The 20434-nt window shown below is 43.0% G+C and overlaps 1 protein-coding gene across 1 annotated transcript in view; it reads right to left on the bottom strand.

Annotated features, from left to right (window-relative positions):
- The window catches only part of HLF (HLF transcription factor, PAR bZIP family member), a 34884-nt gene extending 14591 nt beyond the window's left edge, over positions 1 to 20293 (bottom strand). The window contains exons 1-2 of the mRNA XM_005425764.2: positions 20181 to 20293; positions 19073 to 19408 (exon numbers count right to left, since the gene is read on the bottom strand). Of these exons, the coding sequence (XP_005425821.1) occupies positions 19073 to 19408; positions 20181 to 20226 (382 nt within the window). The 5' untranslated portion in view covers positions 20227 to 20293. The remainder of the gene's footprint in view (positions 1 to 19072; positions 19409 to 20180) is intronic.
- Positions 20294 to 20434: the final 141 nt, after the last annotated feature.

Here is a 20434-nt window from a genome sequence, read left to right as displayed (position 1 = left end):
CAATGGCTACGTGGAGGAACAGAGGGTTTGATTCTGCTCCCAGGACACGGAACAGGGATTCTAAAATTCTTGAAATCATGAATTGATAAAATCTTGAAAGCATGAAATTCACAGTGTTGCTAAATGCCTTTCTGATTTTTCTGTAGGATGCAGCCTTCCTTACAAAGACCAGCCAAGATGGAATTCTGTGGGGACAGGGCCTGAAGAAGAGCTGCAGGGAAGAACGTTCACACTGGTATTTAATTTTAATTTACACTGGGCTTAGAAGCATGTCTCAATTCAAGATGCTTATGTTCTCTGGTGTCTTGGAGCTTTTCTTGACATCCTTTGGCATATTTTTGTTACCTGTTAATTCACATATAGCAAGATTCCTCAAGAAGTACAGTAATTGTTTTCTTAAAGAGAAGATTCCAGAGAAGCATCAGAATTGTCAGCCTGCTCTGAAGGAGACAAAAATATCCATTTTCCTTTCCTTGGACAATTATGTACCCAACTTTAACAAACCAGTAGATTTTAGACAGAGCCCCTGGTTTAGGTAACAGCCTCATATAGCACAGTCACAGAATCACAGAGGTTGGAAAAGGTTTCCAAGATCATTGAGTCAAACCTGTGCCCAATCCCCACCTTGTCAGCAGTGCAAAGCACTGAGTGCCACATCCAGGCCTTCCTTGGACACCTCCAGGGTCTGGGACTCCAAACCTCCCTAGGCAGCCCCTTCCAATGCTAAACCACCCTTTCAAAGAAGAAATTCTTCTGGAATCCAGCAAGAACCTCCCCTGGTGCAGCTTGAGGCTGTTTGCTCTTGCCTTGTCCCTTGTTCCCTGGGAGACCCTCACCTTGCCACAACCTCACCATCCACAAATGTGCCCCCATGAGGAATTCTGCTCAAAACAAAGACAACACTTGTCCCCAGGATGTGTCTGTGCCACTGCCAATGTGCTTTGCAACGCTCCAGACCAAGTCAGTCCCTCTCCCATTGTTCTGTTTATTTGTCTATCTAGGACAGCACGCTCTCAGTAAACAGGTCTTGCAAAGAGCCCTCCTGTAGTTCTGACAGCACATGCCACCCATGACTCATGGATCTATTACCTAGTTCTGGTACCCAAGCCCTGCTTGCCTGTGTGTGTTACCAAAACACAGCCAAGGGAGATTTCAGCTGGCATGGAAAAGCCACGTGAAACAGGTACATTTCCTCTGCCTCCCAATCAGCAGCTAATGGGGAGCCCGAGAGACAGACAACAGATGCTATCAGCAGCACTGGAATACATCCCTGAAGGAAAAGAGGTCACTGGGCAGAGTTACAGAACTTGAAAATCTCCTCTTCTCTTTTGATCTGCTCCGTGCACACAAATCTGAACTATCTGTTGCAGTCACTTCTTACTTTTTTTACATTTTACTAAAACAAAGCACACTTTTTATGTGACAATTTATTGAGGGTGATTTGTATAAAATAATCACGTTTTAAGAATTAGAGCTGCCAGAATGGGAACACACTGTTCCCATAATCTAAGGAAGGCTGAGTACATTTTATTTTCTCTCTGCCTTAAATTAGGATCCCCTAATATGTTTTGGGAAAAAAAAATTCCAAACAAACAGCAGAACCCGAAAAATTATACTTGGGTTGTTACAGCCCAGTAACTGCAGAGGTCTAATTTGCTTTTATGTACTAGCTTTATTGCCAAGGAGCACACATAAAGTCTGTGTGGTTGTAGATTTTTCTCTACTGATGCACTTATCTCCATTTATAAACCATACAGATGCATCAGGCCTGGGTAGCCTGAAAAAGGGGGCCAGAGGAAAGAAGGCAACACGTGGCCACTTAGGGAAAATTCCAGGACAACAGGCTGTTGAATATTGACACTACCCCTGTGTCTGCAACTACTTCTTTACTGCAGCTGCATAGAGCAGGTTTTGGTGCACTTCAGACACAGGAAAATCAGGTAACTCCAAAAAGCAAGCCTAATTAAAAGGTATTACAGCACTGAACACCGGGCACTGATAAATTCACTTCTAAATGTGAGGGAGTCACTGAGTGCCAGAAAATGGCAAGAAATTGCTTTGCTGAGGAGCCTCCAAACCCAAACTAATGCCTGCAGAGACTTCTGTGCCTCCTAACTGCTCTCACATGGACCAGTCAGAGCAACATGCACCAAAACCTTCCCAGAGGCAGTGAAAAATGTTGGTGATGGAATATCTCTTGAAGAAATCCTGGAATTCTAATACTTACATTCCTTCTTGTGACCTCCTCTGCAAACTGCCCACAGCCCTGAACTAAGCCTCTGAACACACTACTATGCATGTCCTCAATGCAACAGGCATGCTGAACCTATGGAGATGGTGATCGATGTCAAAAATTAAATTAAAATGCCCCAAGACACAAAAATCAAAGCTCCCTTCATTTATTGTGCAGTGCATTTACTGCGATGCCTTCAGGAGGCATGTCAGCAAAAGGGATCCATATGAGATTGCCCTTCCTTCTAAACACTCTTCCCCCAATCCACAAGTAATACAGATTTTACTCCTGCTATCACACACAGCATAGCTCTCCACTGTCAATTAATGACAAAAAAAAAAACCCCATTAATATGTTAAGTCAATATATTTTTAAAATTTCAGTATATTAAAAATAATATATTTTAATGTAACCTTGAGACCAGCACGCACTTGCAAATCATTGATCAACTCTCTGCATACAGGAGCTTTTAAACATGGGAGCTGGCATTTTATAAACACAGAGGGATGGAGAACCACTATTTTAAGCTTATCTGGGATGGGGGAAGTGCCCTTATCCCTGAGACTTTCTATGTCTACAACACTTACCAATTCACATTAAACACACCAATGCTTTACAAGCTGAGTTGCAGAGAAGCAAATTGACAGCTTGGCTTGCTTTTTACACGGGTGGTTGTCCCATTCTCTGCAGAGACAGCACAGCCTTACAGTATTCTGTTATCTGGGGCTTTTGGGAGGATTTGGGGGGAGGACAGAACAGGACAGGACAAAATCCTTCATTTCTTTCCCTCCTATTTCCAGGTCACCTGCAGAATTCCCACGGCGTGCCCCTGCTCAACACAGGATGGGGTCTGCAGGAGCTGGCCATGTGGAAAAGGTGATTATTCTGTGTCCACATGGAAGGAGAAGCACTGGACAGCTGGAAAGCACTGCAGGCTGAGGGCAGCAATTCATAGGCTTGGAAAATTATGTGGGCTTTACCTTTTACACTCCTGTTAACTCTGATTTTCATGAAGTAGGTGGTGTTGCTACAGCAACTGTCGTATCACATCATTTCTGCTGTCTCTGTCACAAGGATCATCTTATTTTATCTTAAACTCAGATATGCAGCTTTTCTTCAGCTATTCTAAAGCCCTCTGTATTTTGGATATGAAAAAATTATACAAAATAGAGCTGTGTCATATAAATGTGGTTTTTGGTTTTTTTAATGTAGCAAAGGTTATGGAACATTTTTATTTGTTCTCCTTTTACACATGCATAAGGAATAAAGAAAATGGCACTGGCAGATTTATGGTGCTCCAGATTTTCAGAAATAAATTAAGAGAAGGTCTCACAATGAAGATGTTTCATGCCACCTTTAATGTTCTCTCTACAGAAGCTAAGCCTGTGCTCCTGTGCACCTCAGCAGAAGTAACTCATCTATTCACAGGTGAAAACATTTTGCTTCCTCATGCCCAGGCTATTTATGCACCTGCATTCCACAGAACTCACACCCAGCTCAGATGCTGCTGCCCACCCACAACACAACGCCAGCCCTCACCTGCTTGACCTGCAGCCTGGAAGAAGCACCTCCTGAGGCAAAAGTCCCAACCCACCCTTACCTGGTTCAGAGGGTTTGTCCAAGCTGCTGGGACGAGCTGGTCACCCAGCTTTGCCTTGCTCAGTAACCCCAGAATTTGGCTCTACCTCTTTGGCCTCCACTTTGCTGCCTGGAAAATATCTTTGAGGTTCAATGCACAAGCAAAATTCAATAAAATTCTTATTATGGAAAGGATCCTTTCCATTTTTGTTATTAACATGCATTCCAATGTGTGCAGTCACAGATCTTCCTTTTAAAAATATAAACAGCAATGTGGAACAGTAGTAAATATTCAGTTACACCCTTGGGCTACTCAGGAAACAAAAGAAAAGCCCTACCTGTAGTCAAAGGTTATTTCACAGACCTCTCAGCCAGTACAGCTCAGACATCCAGATCAATCTCTGCCACAGCCTAAGCTAAGGAGTATTTAGATCTGCTTCTTCCTGAGCATGTCCAGCCACCTCCAAAACAATCAGTGCAGTCACCAAATTACACTTCAGTGCTCCAGACAGGTCCTGGGCAGATAGAAATCTGCCAGTGTGGATCCTACCTGTGGGCAAGGACTGTATCTAGTGCACCTGGTTAATGGCCACATACAGAATTAAGATATCAAACAGCCTTCAGTTCCTTCAATTGCTTTGCAAACTTCATTTCAGTGGCTCCGGTACTTGACAACTGTTCTTGAGCTGATTTCAGAGAAATGAGTTTTCTGCAGTCCTGCTGTGCACGTCTGTCCAGCCCCCTCCCAAAAGCTTGGGAAATTGTTGGCCAATTTCCAGCAAATTTGGCAGCAAGGCATCCACAAGTGCTACCAACAAGCTTTGTGAAAACAATGTCAATGAAAGAAGCTCTGCCCTCCCTGCTGCAGGAGCCTCGTTACACATCAGAGGACCCACGGAGCTTGTGCTGCTCATGGAGCCAATTCCTTGGGCAGGAGGTAGGAAGGAAAAAACAAAAAATATTCACCAAGTCACTGTTAATGGCAGTCAGGAAAGCCATTTCATCCTCTTGTTCTCCACTGGAATTGAGAATATCTCTTCACTTTATCCTAGCCACTCATTTACTATTTTCAGTAATCAAGAGCAAAATTATTTGTTTCACAACTGCAGTGTCACTTGACAATCCCTCTGAATTCCAAGTAGACACATCTGGTATTGATAGCCAGCAAGCAGCCACGCACATGGTCTGTCTTAAAAATCAATGCAGAAGACAGTCAGATGTGGACAGCCCAGCGGTCTGCTATCATCTGAGCATTTATTTATTCTTATAATACGTACTGAAAACCAGACCTCTACTAGAAAGAGCTTTTTTATATTATCCCCAGCACTTATTATGCAAGCAATTTAAGCCTTCCAACCAAGACACAGTAGGAGTGTTTGGGAATCAACAAATTTGCTCTGGCAGCAATGTAACATTCATTACTGGCTTTGAAGTAAGGAGGGGTTTGGTTGGAGAGGGGAATTTCTTTTGTTTTCCTAAGAGTATGTTAAAATGTGGAGAAAATGCTGGTTGAGGTAGGCTGGGTAGGACTCAGCTAAGAATCAGAATGCTGTAGATTTATGCTGGAAGCTGCCTGTCTGTCTCAGCTGAGGGATGCAATCCTGGCGTGTTTTCAGTGTGTAAGAGATCCCCTCTGCCCCTCTCCCCTGGACTCTCCCTGCTGCTATTGCCACGTTACACACCCACAACTACTCAGGCCTGGGGAAGAATGGGTTAAACTTAGCGAATTAAAAAACATAAGCAAGAGAAACACCTTTCCTCTTTCTGCTTAACTGGATAATTGGTGAGCAGGAACCTGCTTGATGAGTTTCAGCAGCTCCTCCAGATCAGCCAGGGCAGTTTCTGAGAGGGGCTCAAGCTGCCAAACACCAGCAGGGCACCCCTTGCTAAGGCTTTTGATAAATAAAAATTTCCAGAAGGCAGTGAAGCAGTTTGTATTCCAAAGATCCATCCAAATCCAGTAAGAGCAGGGAGCTGAAAAGGCAGAGTATTTTATAAATCTTATATACATCAAGCTGTCTTACAGTCAGAATAAATAGATGAGTTTAAAAGCAAAAAGAGGGGATTAAATAATTTTTACTGCAGTGGAGAGAGTGCAGCAATAAAAATCAAATTACTAAATTAACAGGTTCTGTCCTAAGAATTTAAGGGGCCAAGAAAATTCTAGTCCTGCTCTGTACAATCCTCTGGGCTCATTACTTGATGCCATTTATCTATGATGCAAAGATTTTATTTAAGTACTTAGTGGTTTTGAGTCCAGCTGGCTGAAATAAAAGCACGCAAGGATTGATTTTCACATAAGGATTATCTTGTCCTACCTGTATCAGATGTGTGTGCAAGCACGTGAGTTAAAAAAAACTAAAAACAAACAGAACCAAACCCTGGTAAAATCCTGCTGTAATTTCAAACCAGTCCCAGCTGTACAATCACCAAAGCAGCCCCTATGGCAATCACAGTCCATATTATCATCTTCACTTCTATTTATTCACATCAGTGTTTCAATTAACTCAACACTACAACTGGTAAATAAGCATTTAGACATGCTGGGTTTTAAGATCAAGACTCAAAGCTCTCCCTTGCTGAAGCTCTGCCAGTTGACTCCAGATGAGAGCTGGGCTTTCTCCCAGGTTCCCTCCTCTCTGAGGATGCAGAAGAGACTAAGAGGAAGCAAAAATACATTTATATTCTAAACAACAACATACAGATTTGGGGAAAAGTACTCCAGCTTTGCCAGTGTTGATTTGATAAAGTAACCAAAACCCCACAATTCAAGGCTCAATACCATCCATCTGAACCAAACCAACCAAATCCCTCCACAAACACTGGAGAAGAGGTGTCCCTTTGGAAGATGACAGGAACTGCCCCTCAAACACTGCCCCTTGCCCTCATGTTTTTGCCCAAGCATTATGTCTTTTTGTACTGCTTTTTCATACAAGGGTGCCCTTGGAGATGTTGGGGTTTCAAACCCAGAGCCAACTTTCCAAAACACACTGCATTTTGAAAAGCCCATTTTTGTTTCACAGAGAAATAAAGGAGCTTGCATCATAAAGCCTTTATCCCCCCCCCCCCCAACCTCAAAGCTTCCCATACAGTTAAAAATCAAATCCAGCTTTATTTTCCTACATGAGTCAGGCTGCATGCAAACAGCTTCTGAAGAAGGCAGCTTGGGGGGGGGAAAGAACTGAAGGAAGAAATCCAGAGAAAAGAAATTCCTCTAACAGCACACTCCTATTTTCCCAGGACATTTGCGAATATTTTCACTTTAAAGCTAGAGGAAAGCCACCCCCTTCCACCCCAAAAGAAGTTTTAAATATTATAAAGACACACAAGGACACACTTTATTATTTTAACAATTACTGCTATTTTCAGGGCTCCAGCACAGTTACTTCCTTCCATAATTGGACTTCAATCAAACCCTAGTGAAGCTTTTGATCTTGGAAAGAGTAACAACACAGCTCTGTTATCAGCACAGAGGGGGAAAAGAGTAGGACATCCAGCATTTTTCAATAAAAGAAAGTTAATTGCTTTGACTTATATTTATCAAAGGTCACAGCTACAAGTTATGAGTGCACACACATAACAGTGCACAGTGACAAATCTCATACAGACTGGGCAAAGTGTTGGGATTATACTATCTGTGTGCATTAAAAAAAAAAAAAAGAGAAAATAAAAGAAAGAAGAAAAAAGCAGCAAAACAATGCTAGATTACTATCCAAATATACCCCAGTGGATGTCCTGCCAAAGAGCAAATATGTGGCTGTAAGCTCCAAACTGAAATAAAAGCTTGGCCAGCAGCCCAGAGCTTCACTGTATTTTGCTCAGCCAGCCATAATCTGGCAGAACAGAGTGAACACATTTGCAGCCACGTGATGGAGAAGCCCGTCGGGCCAAGCTGATTTCCTTGTGTTGGTTAAATGTGATCTTCAGACTGTACACAGCAGCAGCTTGGGGAAACGTGAGAAAGTGGAAAACAACCAGCCACAGGCTGCAAACTGAAGGGCAGCAGAAAAATTACTTGAGTTTGCTTAAACGTTTGGGTTGCCAGTGGTGGATTTTAATGAGGTGCTAACTGGGCTCCCAGGGCTGAGCACCCGGTTCAGCCGGATCTCCACTGGAGTTACACACCACCAGCTCCTGCAAGGATGCAGATCCTGAGAGAACCCGGTTTGGAAAAGGCACTGGAAATTCATTGTTGGGACAGGATTGAGAGCTGCACATCAGTGTTTCAAAAATGCAAAATGCTGGGTGGTTTTGAAGTTCACACTGAGGAGACTCAGAGGTGCTCAGGCTTGCCAGGATGTGGCCCAGGACGGATGGTGCACATCCCCCAGAGTTCAGACTGTGCAGACACCCCTTGATCAGCCACTCCTGAACACAGAGAAAGCCATGAAGTGAGACAGAACCTGGCCTAAGGATTCAACCTGAAAAACATACGGGATAACAGCTGCTCCCACGATCAGGTATTGTGTTTTGATACTAGTGATAATAATGTTTTTAAATAAATGACTTAGGGACAGAAAAACAGCATCCCTGGCCAGTGTCAGAGCTGCACGTGATCCCTGAAAGCAGATTACACGTGGATGCAGAAAGAAAAGCCCCCAGACACAAGACCTCAGAAGTCCATCCCTGTTGCAGATAAGAGCAACTTGGCTGAAGCAGCCACCAGAGTACGTAAGAAAAGTGAGATTTGTTTACTTTCTAACAGAAATAAATTGATAAACCAGACACGTGCAGCACCTGGTGAAATCAGAGACGCACACGAGTTGACAATTACACTTCCAGCTCTTCCCTTCTCCTTGGCTAATGACTCCTTTTCACGTGTTCAGAACTGCTTCCAGACAGAGACTACCACCATTTTCAACAATGACATCAACCATATCGCACTGAGAAAATTGAGCAGATAAGAGACTCTGGAAAAGTGCTTCTTAAACCTGGTGATGAGCATGGTCCAAGTAAAAAATCAGCCTTTCTGAGAGCAGCCACGTGATTATGGATGGATCAGCATCAGGCCTTGCAGCCTGGACAATCCATGCCCTGATTTTTTAAGTGCCACGGCACCCACAGGCAAGGTGTTTCAAGCAGATACCCAAACCACAGCTGTCCCACATATGTTACTGAAGGCTTGTGGTTTAACCTCTTCAGAAGGCAAATATGCAGGTTAACTGCTGCACTCTTCCCTAATTCTCTCGTGTAAGTATAGAGTTGAGTGATGCAGGTGTTCACAAGGTCAGCTTCCTGCTCCCTTCTAGTCAGTTGGTGTTGCTCTCAAAAAATGCTCTATCACTCCAGAAACAATTCAAAGAATGTTCTACCACTCCAGAAACACCTTCACCTGGTAAGCAAGCCCTGTGGCTTTTTGCCTTTGCGAGTTAGCAGAGTAACACACATTAACAACACATGGCTGAGGAGCATGACACAATCTAGAGATGTGATTTATTAACCTGATCTGTTATTTATGCTCTTCTCTTCCAAGAGAATCAATCTTCACTATGGGCAGAGACGTAACTCCTCAGTTTTCAGTTTCCTCAGTTTCCTCTTGATACAGAGGGCAGGCCCCTACTGGTGACAAAGGCCATGCTATGGTCAGCCCCTCATGACTGACCTGCTTGGGTGGCTCAAGTTCCTGGAAAAGTCTGGAAAACCAGAGTAGGAGTTAAACAACAGTGCCCCGAGGTATGTGTAGTTTCACTTCCCAAAGTCTTCACATTCTTTATTAATCAGAGCAGTGATCACCCAGCTGGACAGGGTTGTGATTCTGTCCACCCTTTTTTAGTACTCCACCCTCACCCAGCCATAAGCAGGGAGAATTGGGCTGTCCACAGGGCAGGCCCAGTGTATAAAAAGGATATACCAGATCAAATTACCTCAGGATGAATGCAGCACCAAAAATTAAACAAAAACAAAACAAAACAAAACAAAAAAAAGAAAAAAAAAACCAAACCCATTGAGCAAACATATACTAGTGTGAAAATTTTACTTGGACGTTGATATGCTGCTGTGGTATACTTCAAACAACAGTGAGCTCAGCACCTGCAGTTATTTCAGATCTGTATCTGCTTTTTCACTCTTTGAAAAAAAAAGGCAGACAAAAAAAAATTGCAGCATTTCCCAATAAACTTTCTCCAACTTAATCCTGAGGAAGCAGGAAGAAACTCTTTAGTGTATTTTTAAACAGTTTTTTTTTCTTTTTTAGAGACATTTAATATTGCATATGCCACAGCCAGACCAAACAGATTCTTAGAACTCAGGTAAATGTTACCTTACCAGAAATGGCACTAAAATGTCTTCATGCTGTGCTGGAAACACAGAGAGGTTCTCTCAGGTTTGTAAATGCCCTACCAAGGATGTATTGGGGCAGAAAGAGCAGGGAAGTCCACCCAGCAGTGCTGCATTACACTGAGAGCAGCTTGTGTCACTACAGCTCTATCCTGACACACCCATATTTTACAGCACAAAATGTACTGTACAATTCACAATGCCAAGAAACTCAACATATCTAATCTGGCAGAAAAACAAAGTCATATCAGGTTAATCCAATTCTTAAATTGCACAACTTTGAAAAGCCAATAGCAAAACAAATCTTCCTCCTCACTTGTGCTCCCCTAGCCCTCCTCCCAGTGCACATACCCTGCCATGACCTACTTTTCCTCTTTGATCCCTCAACATTTTTAGCCCGCTCTCACTCTCCTCTGTTCCTCTCTGACTCCTGACCTCGCTGCAGCCCAGACCCCGGTGGCAGGGTGGAAAATTTCCCAGACCAGAGCCAGCTCCCGGTGCCACAGCTCCGTGTGCAGTGCGGGATGAGCAGCGAGATGCGCGCACAAGGTCACTTGGACGCCCACCCGCATGTGACACTGCAATAATTGTGATAAGAGCCACCAAATCTGAACTTAGATCACTGCAAGGGAATTTCAAACAAGGCAGCAGAGCTGGGGTGACTCTGCTGCACAAGAGGAAAAGGATACAGCAAGGATGCGTGAATTCGAGAAATTTTTTCAGTAAAATAACTGTGCTTGGCTTTGGAGAGGATCAAGACCATTCCATTGCATGGGATCAGAACTTACAAGATCTTGCTTACAAACCTTACAGCTTGTTTTCTAAATTCTCTTTATAAATGAAACACCAGAGTCTCATCTAATCACAAAACCTGAGAAGCTGAGGAGTTCCAAGGAAGAAGAATGGCAGAAAAGGTTTGACTCCCCTCCCTCCAACACACACTAAACCAATTAAATTTGGTTTCTTGCAGATTCTTTTCTCAAAGTGAATTGACATTTCAGGGTGTCTAAAAGGGTGTCAGCTTTTCTAGAAGCATTTCACACAGATCGGGCATTTTAAAGGTCTTATTTACCTTTTCTGATGTAGAAAATGCACATTTGCATTACTCTTCATGTTCAGCAACACATTCCCATCCTATATGCCATCATACATGCACTCATTTATTTTCATGAAATTTTAGGACTGTAAAATTCAGTTCTTCAAAATCCCAACTTTCTTAATACATTTGGTTAAAATCTGACAATATAATCAAAAACCACCAAGCAGGAACAGGCAAGAGGCCATACACTCCTAGCATGACCAGTTTTGGTTTGTTTTCATTAAAAAATGGTAACAAAAAAATACCCCAATGCTCACCTCTCACAGAAAGCCAATGCTGCAGGAGTTACGTGCCTGGAAGGGCCAGTGCCCCACCAAAGGGCCACAGCTGCAGGGACTGCAGACGTCACCAACATCCATATTTCCACTATGCAGCACAAAGAGAGGCAGCAGTTGAGGGCTGATTGCTGCAGGGCCCTTCAAATTCAGTTTAACCCTCTCTGTTGTGATGAGGAGGAGGATTTGGGTTTGAGTGCTTAGTTCCTACTTAATAAGCATTACTACGGCAAGAACACAGCTGGTTTTTTAAAACAGATTTATTGGTGGAATAAGACAAATTTCCAAATGGTGCAATGGTGAGTTGGTAAACATGACTGAATTGTTTTAAGCCATCTCTGCTTCAGCACAAGCCTTGAACCTGTGCTTTATGTTCTGCAGCCTTGGTCTTCTACAAGAAGGTTTGGTGCTGTTATTTCAATAATCTTGCTGTCCTAAAAATATTGATTGCTCCATTAAACACATTTCTGCAGTATTTTGTGTTTTGAAGTTTCACATTACTGTTCCTCCACTTTTTCCACATGCAATTTACAGTTTCCTTCCCCTCCACATTTAATTTCTGTTGGAGTGCTTTCACCTGTACCATGAGTGCTGCATGACCAGTAAGACATCAGTAGCCACATAGACATTAAATAAGCAGGAAGGCCTTGCAAGTGCTTTAAATAAAACTTAAGATCCAATCATTGCCACACAAATTAATTGATCTTGCTGTGGACAGAGAACCTTGTTCATTCATTTGTTTATTAAATTCAGGAGAACCAACCAGTTCTGTAATGGATTACTTAATCTTTGACCTATTGTCCATAGCCATGTTCCAGAACAAAGAATTTACAGCAAGCTGAGCTCCCTAAGGCTAATTGGAAAAGAATGCTTTTTTTAAACCATTCTTCCTCCATCTTCAACAAATCTTTGCCAAACTCAGTATTTTTGCCTCTCTGCTCTACATATTTAAGGATGACATTTGGTTACAGGTGAGTTATTGCACCAGTTCACTGTAGCTTCTACTTGTAGGAAACACATACTAATGAACCCATCTGTGGGTTCCTGTTTTGAGTAGTAATCTACATTTGTGTTCCAGTTAACAAGGAGCTGAATTTTTTAGAACCCTATTGCAATTTGTATTTTTTTAATTTCCTCCTACAACAGCCATACACCAAAACAAAGAGCTCCAAGATGCTCAGTGCCTGTTTTCATTAAATTGCAAGTAATATGAACAAGAGAATAATGCCAGTGGGATGAAGAGCTAGAGCTGTTTCTCTCCATGTTGAGCAGAGAACCCTGAAGCAAGAGCTTGCCACATCAGAGGAGCTAAGCAATGGTGTTGGAGGGTGCACAACAAAAATCTGGCCCAAATTTAGCCCTGGCAAAACTTAGTTGAGAGAATGGGACAGGGAAACAGAACTGTCCACAGCTTCAAGGGTGTCAGAAATGTGAGAGGCAGAACAATATTTTGCATTTGTTTAAAACTTGATGGATAGAAACTCACTCATGCAAAACTGAAGTGCTATGAAGAGAACCAGAATAAAAGAAAAATAAAGAAAAGAAATGTTGCAACACATGCTGCCTCACACACCTGTGTTAGCTCTCCACACTGCAACTCTCAAGCTCTCAGGACCAAATTCAGCTTTGTGATAAACAAAGAGCTTCTCTGTCACCATTTGTTCGTTTTTAAAAAAAGATTATACAAGCTGCAAAAAAACCATTTGCCATAAATTCATTTTGACACAGTTGTTCATTTTACACTCATTTGCTATACCAAATGATTATGTATAACTTAGTCCATTAAGTGGAATAGATTTGAGGTTTAAGTAAATGGTTTTTTACAGAGCTTTCATTATCTACTTAAGATCAATTCAGTTTTTCTTGAAAATAACTTAGCTGAAATATTCTTTTCTGATCACCAGTCTTCTGTGAAATTCAGACAAAATATTGAAAATATATTTTATTTGTTATGAAAGAAAGACTAAACAAAAGAAAAAAAAAAGAAACCTATGCTCAAGTTTTGTGAGATATAAATACTAAACACCTCCATAGTGTACTGCCAGGCAACCAAATGATTTCATAATGCATAAAGTCCTTTTTTACTGATGGTGACTAAGTCCTTTCATCCTGTGAAAACTCCACTGGCCACTGAGAGCTGTTACCCCCCTTAAAAAAATTCCAGAAAGATGAATGACAAGAGAGTGAATGGTGACATTTTGCTGCTCCACCTGGGAGGTGACGGAGAGCAGTCAACAAGCTGCCTACCTGCTGAGCAATAGAGAAATCAGGGAGACCACATGAGGAGCAAAGTACTTATTGCTGAGATTAATTGGCAGAATCTGGCCACTGCAGCTTCCACAATTGCCAATTTGCTGTCATAAAAATATGTAGAGCTTGAACAATTTAATGTGTTTCCTAGTAGCTTCATCTAATCAGATAATAGTGGTGTCTTTGTATACGTCTCCTGATGAGGTCTTCTCTCTTGACTATAATATATTGTTTTATGAAAGACTTGAGGGTGTACTCGCTCCTTAAAAAAAATCAAATCACTGCACTGAGAACCAATCACTCTGCAATGCACTTTGAGATGGGAAGTAAAGTTCTGAAAAATACATTGTACTTTTCTAATTAATTGTAACAAGCTTGACACTCAAGATATCCTTGAAATATCTTTAGGGGGGCAGAAAAAACCCCCAACCCCAGGTCTTCCCTGTGCTCTCTTCCTAAGTCTGGACAGCCCTTCCTTGCACAAGGACCTCCCCTGTACAGCCTAACACCCAAGATTATTTCATGCTGTTTACTGTTTGAACTCCGAACTAACTTCAAGTTCTTTCACACAGTCAAGCAATTATTTAACCAATAATCAACATTTAACTGTGAATATTAAAATTAGCTCTCTTGAAGGAGACACAGTGTTCTTGCTTCCAGCATTAACAAGCCTGTGCGTTCAGCACTTTTTCCCCCCGTTATCATGTGACAGGCTATTTTTAATATTTGCCTGAATATATTTTGCATCCTCCTTTGATCCAGAGAGCAGTTCAGCGAGGCTTGCCCGCGGATTGCACTCCCTCGGCAGTGGCGGCAGCGGAGCAGGGCGCAGCTCTCCCATCCGGGCGCAGTCCGGGCCCGCGCTGGCGGTGGCACCAGCGGGGCCGGGCTGAGCCGGGCTGCACAGGGCAGGGACACGTGCCTGGAGCACATGGTCCTGCAGGCAGCCCCAGCCTCACGTGAGGCTCAATGTGAAGAGCAGCTCCTGGTACCAGCCTGGCCATGGCGGAGCTGCTCATTCCCATCCTCACCTGGGAGCCAAAGGTCAGGAGATTCCCGCCGAGAGCCCTTGGCCTCTGGGAGAGAAGGGGTTCCTGCAACGCCCGGGGACGGCTTGTAAACAATGATTAAAGCTTAGGAGAGGATTCCACGCACAGGCTGGCAGCTGGGAATGCTGCCCTTCGCTCTGCCAAGCTGTGCTGGAGGGGGAGATCACGTTAAGAAGCGCAGGGGAAGGAAGGCTGCAATCCAGGGAGTGCTGCACACACACCCTTTGGGCTGCCCCGGCGGCACCTCGCCCCGCAGCGAGCTGCATGGAGCAAGAACAGCCTCTCCCAGCTGGCTGCAGTGCCCGGCACAAACACGAGCTCCAAAAAACACTGAAACCCACCCAGTGGTGCCTGCTGTCAGTCACTGCAGCTCCGTGCCTGCTCAAGAGCCAGAGGTAATGGATACTGTGCTCTAGACAGAATATCTGGACTGAGCAAATACACCACAGCATTTCATAAAAATCCTTGAGGGGTGAGAGGTGTAAGTGCACTTCACATGGAAACAATTCTCAGCTTTTTGATTAATGTGCCTCTAATTTTACTTCTTTTAAGTGAAGACTTGCAGATATTGCACATAGGTATATTTCTGCAGTGGATTACAAAGCTTGTTTTTCCTTTTTTTTCTTTCCTTAAATAATCTTTGGCAAGTAACCTAAGGCACCCAGCCATGCAGGCAGCACAGACAGAAAACCATCATCAGAGAACACAAAGAGGGAGCTCTCTCAGAGCCCCCACCAGCCCTGTTCTCCTTTGGAGCAAGGCAGAAACAACACCTGGTTATCACTGTGCCAGCAGCATCCCTGTTACACAGCCCCACATCCAAGGCTTTTTGGTGGCAAACAGAAAATTCAGATCTAAACCACAAAAATCCCAGAAACCTTCGAGTTAGTATTCTCTGCCAGATCTAGCTGATGCTTCTCTAATTCACACCTTTCAAACCCTTTACAGTACCTGCCCCAACCACCTCCATCAGGGCTACATGGGGAAAAGAGCCAGGTGAAAAGCAACAACCAACTAGTTACTTGCAAAATATACACCCCCCCTTTACATACAAACAGCTAAAAATTACTCCAAATTTCCTTAAGGACTCTGCATTTAAAAATGGAGATTGACGTTCTGCTGAAAGACTGCATAAGGTGTACAACATGAAGAACCACAAAAGTGTGTTTGCAGTAATGGGTTACTCTGAAAGCTTCATAAAAATCGAGAAACCTTTTTCTGAGGGGACCACAGATTTCAACCAACCTACCAGCATCCAATACCAACACAAAACAGAAGTTTTAAATGCATCTACACATGACAATGAATGTTGGTCTGCAATGATAAAAATAAATCAAAATACTATTTTTTATTAACAAAATCATCACTGTGAAAGATAAATACATGGTTTCACTCTTGCAAGTCATTATCCTGTGTCCCTCATCAAAACAAAGCCAGAAATTTCTGTAACTACATTCCCTGTACAGAAATGTACTGGAAGTAGGTGGTCACTTTGTTCTTTGCAGATGATAAACTGGTGAGCCTAAACATCTTTCCATCGACCAGACAATCTGAGCTGAAAATACAGAATCCTTTTTGTTGCCATTACATTTTTTAGCAGGGAGAAAGAAAATCCATGAGGATTTTGGTAACGTCACGTCCACAGTCAGGCTCAGCACAGCTTTGCTGAGCCTGATGACACTCAGGGAATGCCAGTGCAGATCTGCTGATCTCTTCCAGACACGGCACAAAACACGTTTGGGCAACACCACTCACTCCTACAGACAGATGAGGGTTGTGCTGAAACACATGCACGAAATTAAATCTCCTCATGCTGCTCTCCCATGGACCATCCCTGGCCCGGGCGTGTCCCTGAGTCCCAGAGTCACAGCCGGGGCTCCACGTGCAGGGGGATGTCGCCCCCAGGGATGTCCCCCCCGGCAGGGCACGGCCAGGCTGGCAGCTGTGACCACCTGCACGTGACCCCAGTGCCAAACCCAGAGCCACTGACAGAGGGACAGGAGCAGCACAGGACTGGACCCTCCCTCCAGCCCCACATGCTCAAACACGCGCCCGTTGCAAGGCGGAATTCAGAAAACACAGCAGTGAAATATTTTAGAATTACTATCACCTAAAACATTCAGTTTTCCTGGAAGTAGCAGGATCACATGGAATTAATCTGTACTGAAATGGTATACTTCCTACGACTTGTTCTCTGCTTTATTACAGTAACACAAATCCCAAAACTATACTGGAATGATAGCTCACACCAACTAAAAACCTTTATGTGAAAATTTAAAAAATCTATTTTAAATGTTGTAAGATATATTAAGCAACAGGCTCCATTACAATGATTTTAACATTTACCTCCCTATTTCAAAGCAGCACATTTGCCTTGGCCCTTTTATGAAAACTCTTAAATGTTCATTTTTACTTTTACTAAATTGTAAAAAAAATTTATGCTCCTATATTCTCAAACTTGCTCGAATGCTAAACTGTGAGATGATCTTCTCTTCAGTACTGATTGTCAAAGAAAGGTTTTCACATGACAGCACATAAAAATTTCAACAACCTGATGATAAACCAGACTGCTGTTAATTAAGCCGCACTTCCTATCTGTAATGGGGGACAAGAAAATATTATTTAAGAAGTGAAATGAGCTCCCTTAAAAAAAAAAACAAACCACAACATTTAACAAAAAAATCTATTCTTGTTAAGGCAAGATGGTATTGGGAATAGTACCTGCAAATGTAGATGTTTTATCCTACCCCAAGAGACATAATGTCCTTTACAACAGTAAAAAAGTGCACTGTGAGATAAGTTTGTAACCCCAAGCTGCAAAGGGCTCAGGATAAACTGAAAAAAATCAATGAGTTGAAAAGTCACACAGATAGCTGGTTACAAATAAATCCTGACAGGTGATCATTAAAAGCCTGGCTCACTACTAGGTTCCTCTGAAAAAAGAGAGAATGGGGACAGATTATCTGCTTTTAATTTTGTGTGTGCACAAGTGACAGAAAACGATGTAGCACATATGCACTATTTTTAAAGCTGGCTCAGAAAAAGCAATGGGTTTCATGTTCTGCTCTTGCCTACTCCAAATATATTTTAACTTTGGACACCCTTATAAGTTATTAGTTAACCATGAAAAGCCTTGAAACTGAAACACAAAGCAAAGTCAAATCCACACAAAGTAAAAGTAAATGAAATCCATGACTAAACACACAGTTCTGATGGGGGGGCCAAGGAGTATGTTAACAGGTTTGGGGAATATTTTATTTCTTTTTAACGAGACAGGAACGTTGCAGACTTATAAGACATTTCTATTTCATCCTGCTCCACAACTTTTGCCTCTCTATTTATTTATTTTGCTTCCTTATCAGATGATTCTGACAATGACTTCGCACACTGAGCATGGCAAACGATCAAGCAGAAGGGAGAGGAGTGGTTTCCTGCTGCCAAGAGCACACTTTGCTCCAGCACACCTCATGTGAGCAGACGAGCACAATAAATAAGTCACTCTCTGTATTTTTTTTAAGGAAAAAGGCAAAGCTCCATGTTTCCCAAATTTCAATGTTGACACTCTTCCATTGCCCATGATCTCAACCATGCTGGTGTCAAGCCAGAGGAGTTACTCTGGATTCGAACTGGTGTCTCTAAAGGGATGATCTCAAGTGCTAATAAAATAATAAAAGACTTCCACTGACATAAGACAGGCTGGAATTGTGCATTACAACCAGGCCCTGGACTCCATGGTGTTTTCTTAAGCGTAAGGTGACTACAGATGCAAGTTATGAACTCGGGTCAGAGTTACACTCAGTTTATGCCAATTTAAGCAAGATTATAATGTTGTTCCAAAACTCAGTTCCTGTGGCAAATTTTACTTTGCTCAGCAGAGAGTAAGATTATGGCCAAAATTTCAAGTAAGAAGCATTAACCTTTAACTCCAGAATAACTGCCCACTCCTGTGTCTCACATCAAATATTGGCTGAAGGAATATTCTCTTTCACAGTCCTTTTCCCTGCTCTTTTAACACTGTGGCATCTATGCCATTCTGTCTGTGGTCTTTTTACTTGCTAACAGCTAAGACACCAACTAAGATAGCCAAGTTTCCATGTAATTCCCAGAGCTTTCCTTCAATAATTTAAACAAAAATCCTGGTGGAGCAGCTCATTGATAACTGGAGCTATTGTTTTTATTTGCTGGAGTGTGAGTGACAGGAATCCTCTGGGCTCTAAGCTGCCTGTCAGCTGCACAGGGAGACGCAGTGATTTACAGTGGGGAGGAGGGGTGCATGCCAAATTCCACAGGGGAGTTCTGAGGGCTGATTTACCTGGTCTGACTGGGCTCTGCATGCAGTTCTGCGACACCATGCCTGGATGGACTGAAGTAGAAGCCCTGCTGCTGAGGTCCATGACAGAAGGCGATGCTGAGGTAGCTTGCTGGAGACCTGACTGGTGTGGGCTAGGCTCGTGCTGGTTTGGGCTGGGTGGAATGCCATTTTCTGAGAGGAATTCTTCCAGGTCCATGTATTCCAACTGGAAAGTGTCTCCATCATATGGCAGTGTCTTGTCCCATAATGTTGGACCCAAGAAAGCTGACTGAGGGACTGTGGTACCAGTGCTGTCATCATCTAACTTCTTCTCTTTGTCTTTTTCTTTACCGAATGCTTAAAGAAAAACACATAACAAACATGTAAGAATTCAGTAATTAAAACATTAACTACTACTACTTCCATTATTTCTGCTCTACTCTCAGGTGTAAGAAAGGAATATTCCCTTCAATAAAGTAACTCCTTTGACTCACTCTACTCGGAAGAGAATTGAGGGGTCGTGTCACTGAGCGCCTTTGTGGGAACCAACCACATTTTTGAAATTGCCCTTTGTTTTTAGTTAACAGTTCCACTCCATGCACAGATTTGAACGTTACCATCAAAAAGTACTCAACAGACTTAAAAGTGAACATTTAAGTATTCCAGCAAACTGGAAGCTATTGATATATTCTGTTGAAAAGGAACAGTCTAATCCCTGGGATCCTATCATTCTTCTAAACTAAGATCCCAATCTTGTTAGTCCTGGCACAAGCAAAATAGTCCTCAAATTCTGCACTTCTAAATGTTACTAACATACAGTGGCAAAGGCTGGCAGAACACAGTTTTGATGTGCAGAAGACACAAGAAAATATTCAAAGGTAGAAGCAAAAAAAAAACTTAACTGAGGCTTCCTCATTTTTACAGCCCCCAGTGATCTCAATGCACGTTTTGTAAGGGAAATGCCTGATTTCTCTGCAAGATCTGCAAGAATCTGAACTCCTAAAGCTTCCTGTCAGCTACCAAGCCTTCGCAGCATTTTATTTTTAACCTCATACAACAGCCCCAGTGAAATCCTGCGAGTCGCTTGGCTGTGGAACTCGGAAAGACGAGCAGACAGGAACTGCGAGACCTTCCTTCGGTTTCTGCTTTTCGTGCGCGCTCGATCCGTTCGCCATACGCGGTACGGGTATTCCCGAGCTGCCTCCCTTCCCGGGGAAACCACAACTTTCTCCCGATGAACGGGGGGACGCGGGGCAGGGAGCGGTTGGTTGTGGGGCCTGGGATGGGGATGCCGGCCCCCTTTACCCGAGGCACCGAGCGCCCTTGGCGTCCATCCACCGGGGCCGGAGATGGGAGCACCGAGCGCGTCCCGTTAGATCGAGC

This window comes from Geospiza fortis, unplaced genomic scaffold, assembly GCF_000277835.1.
Source record: "Geospiza fortis unplaced genomic scaffold, GeoFor_1.0 scaffold221, whole genome shotgun sequence".
NCBI classification, from domain to species: domain Eukaryota; kingdom Metazoa; phylum Chordata; class Aves; order Passeriformes; family Thraupidae; genus Geospiza; species Geospiza fortis.
This window is presented reverse-complemented; position numbering and strand designations above follow the sequence as displayed.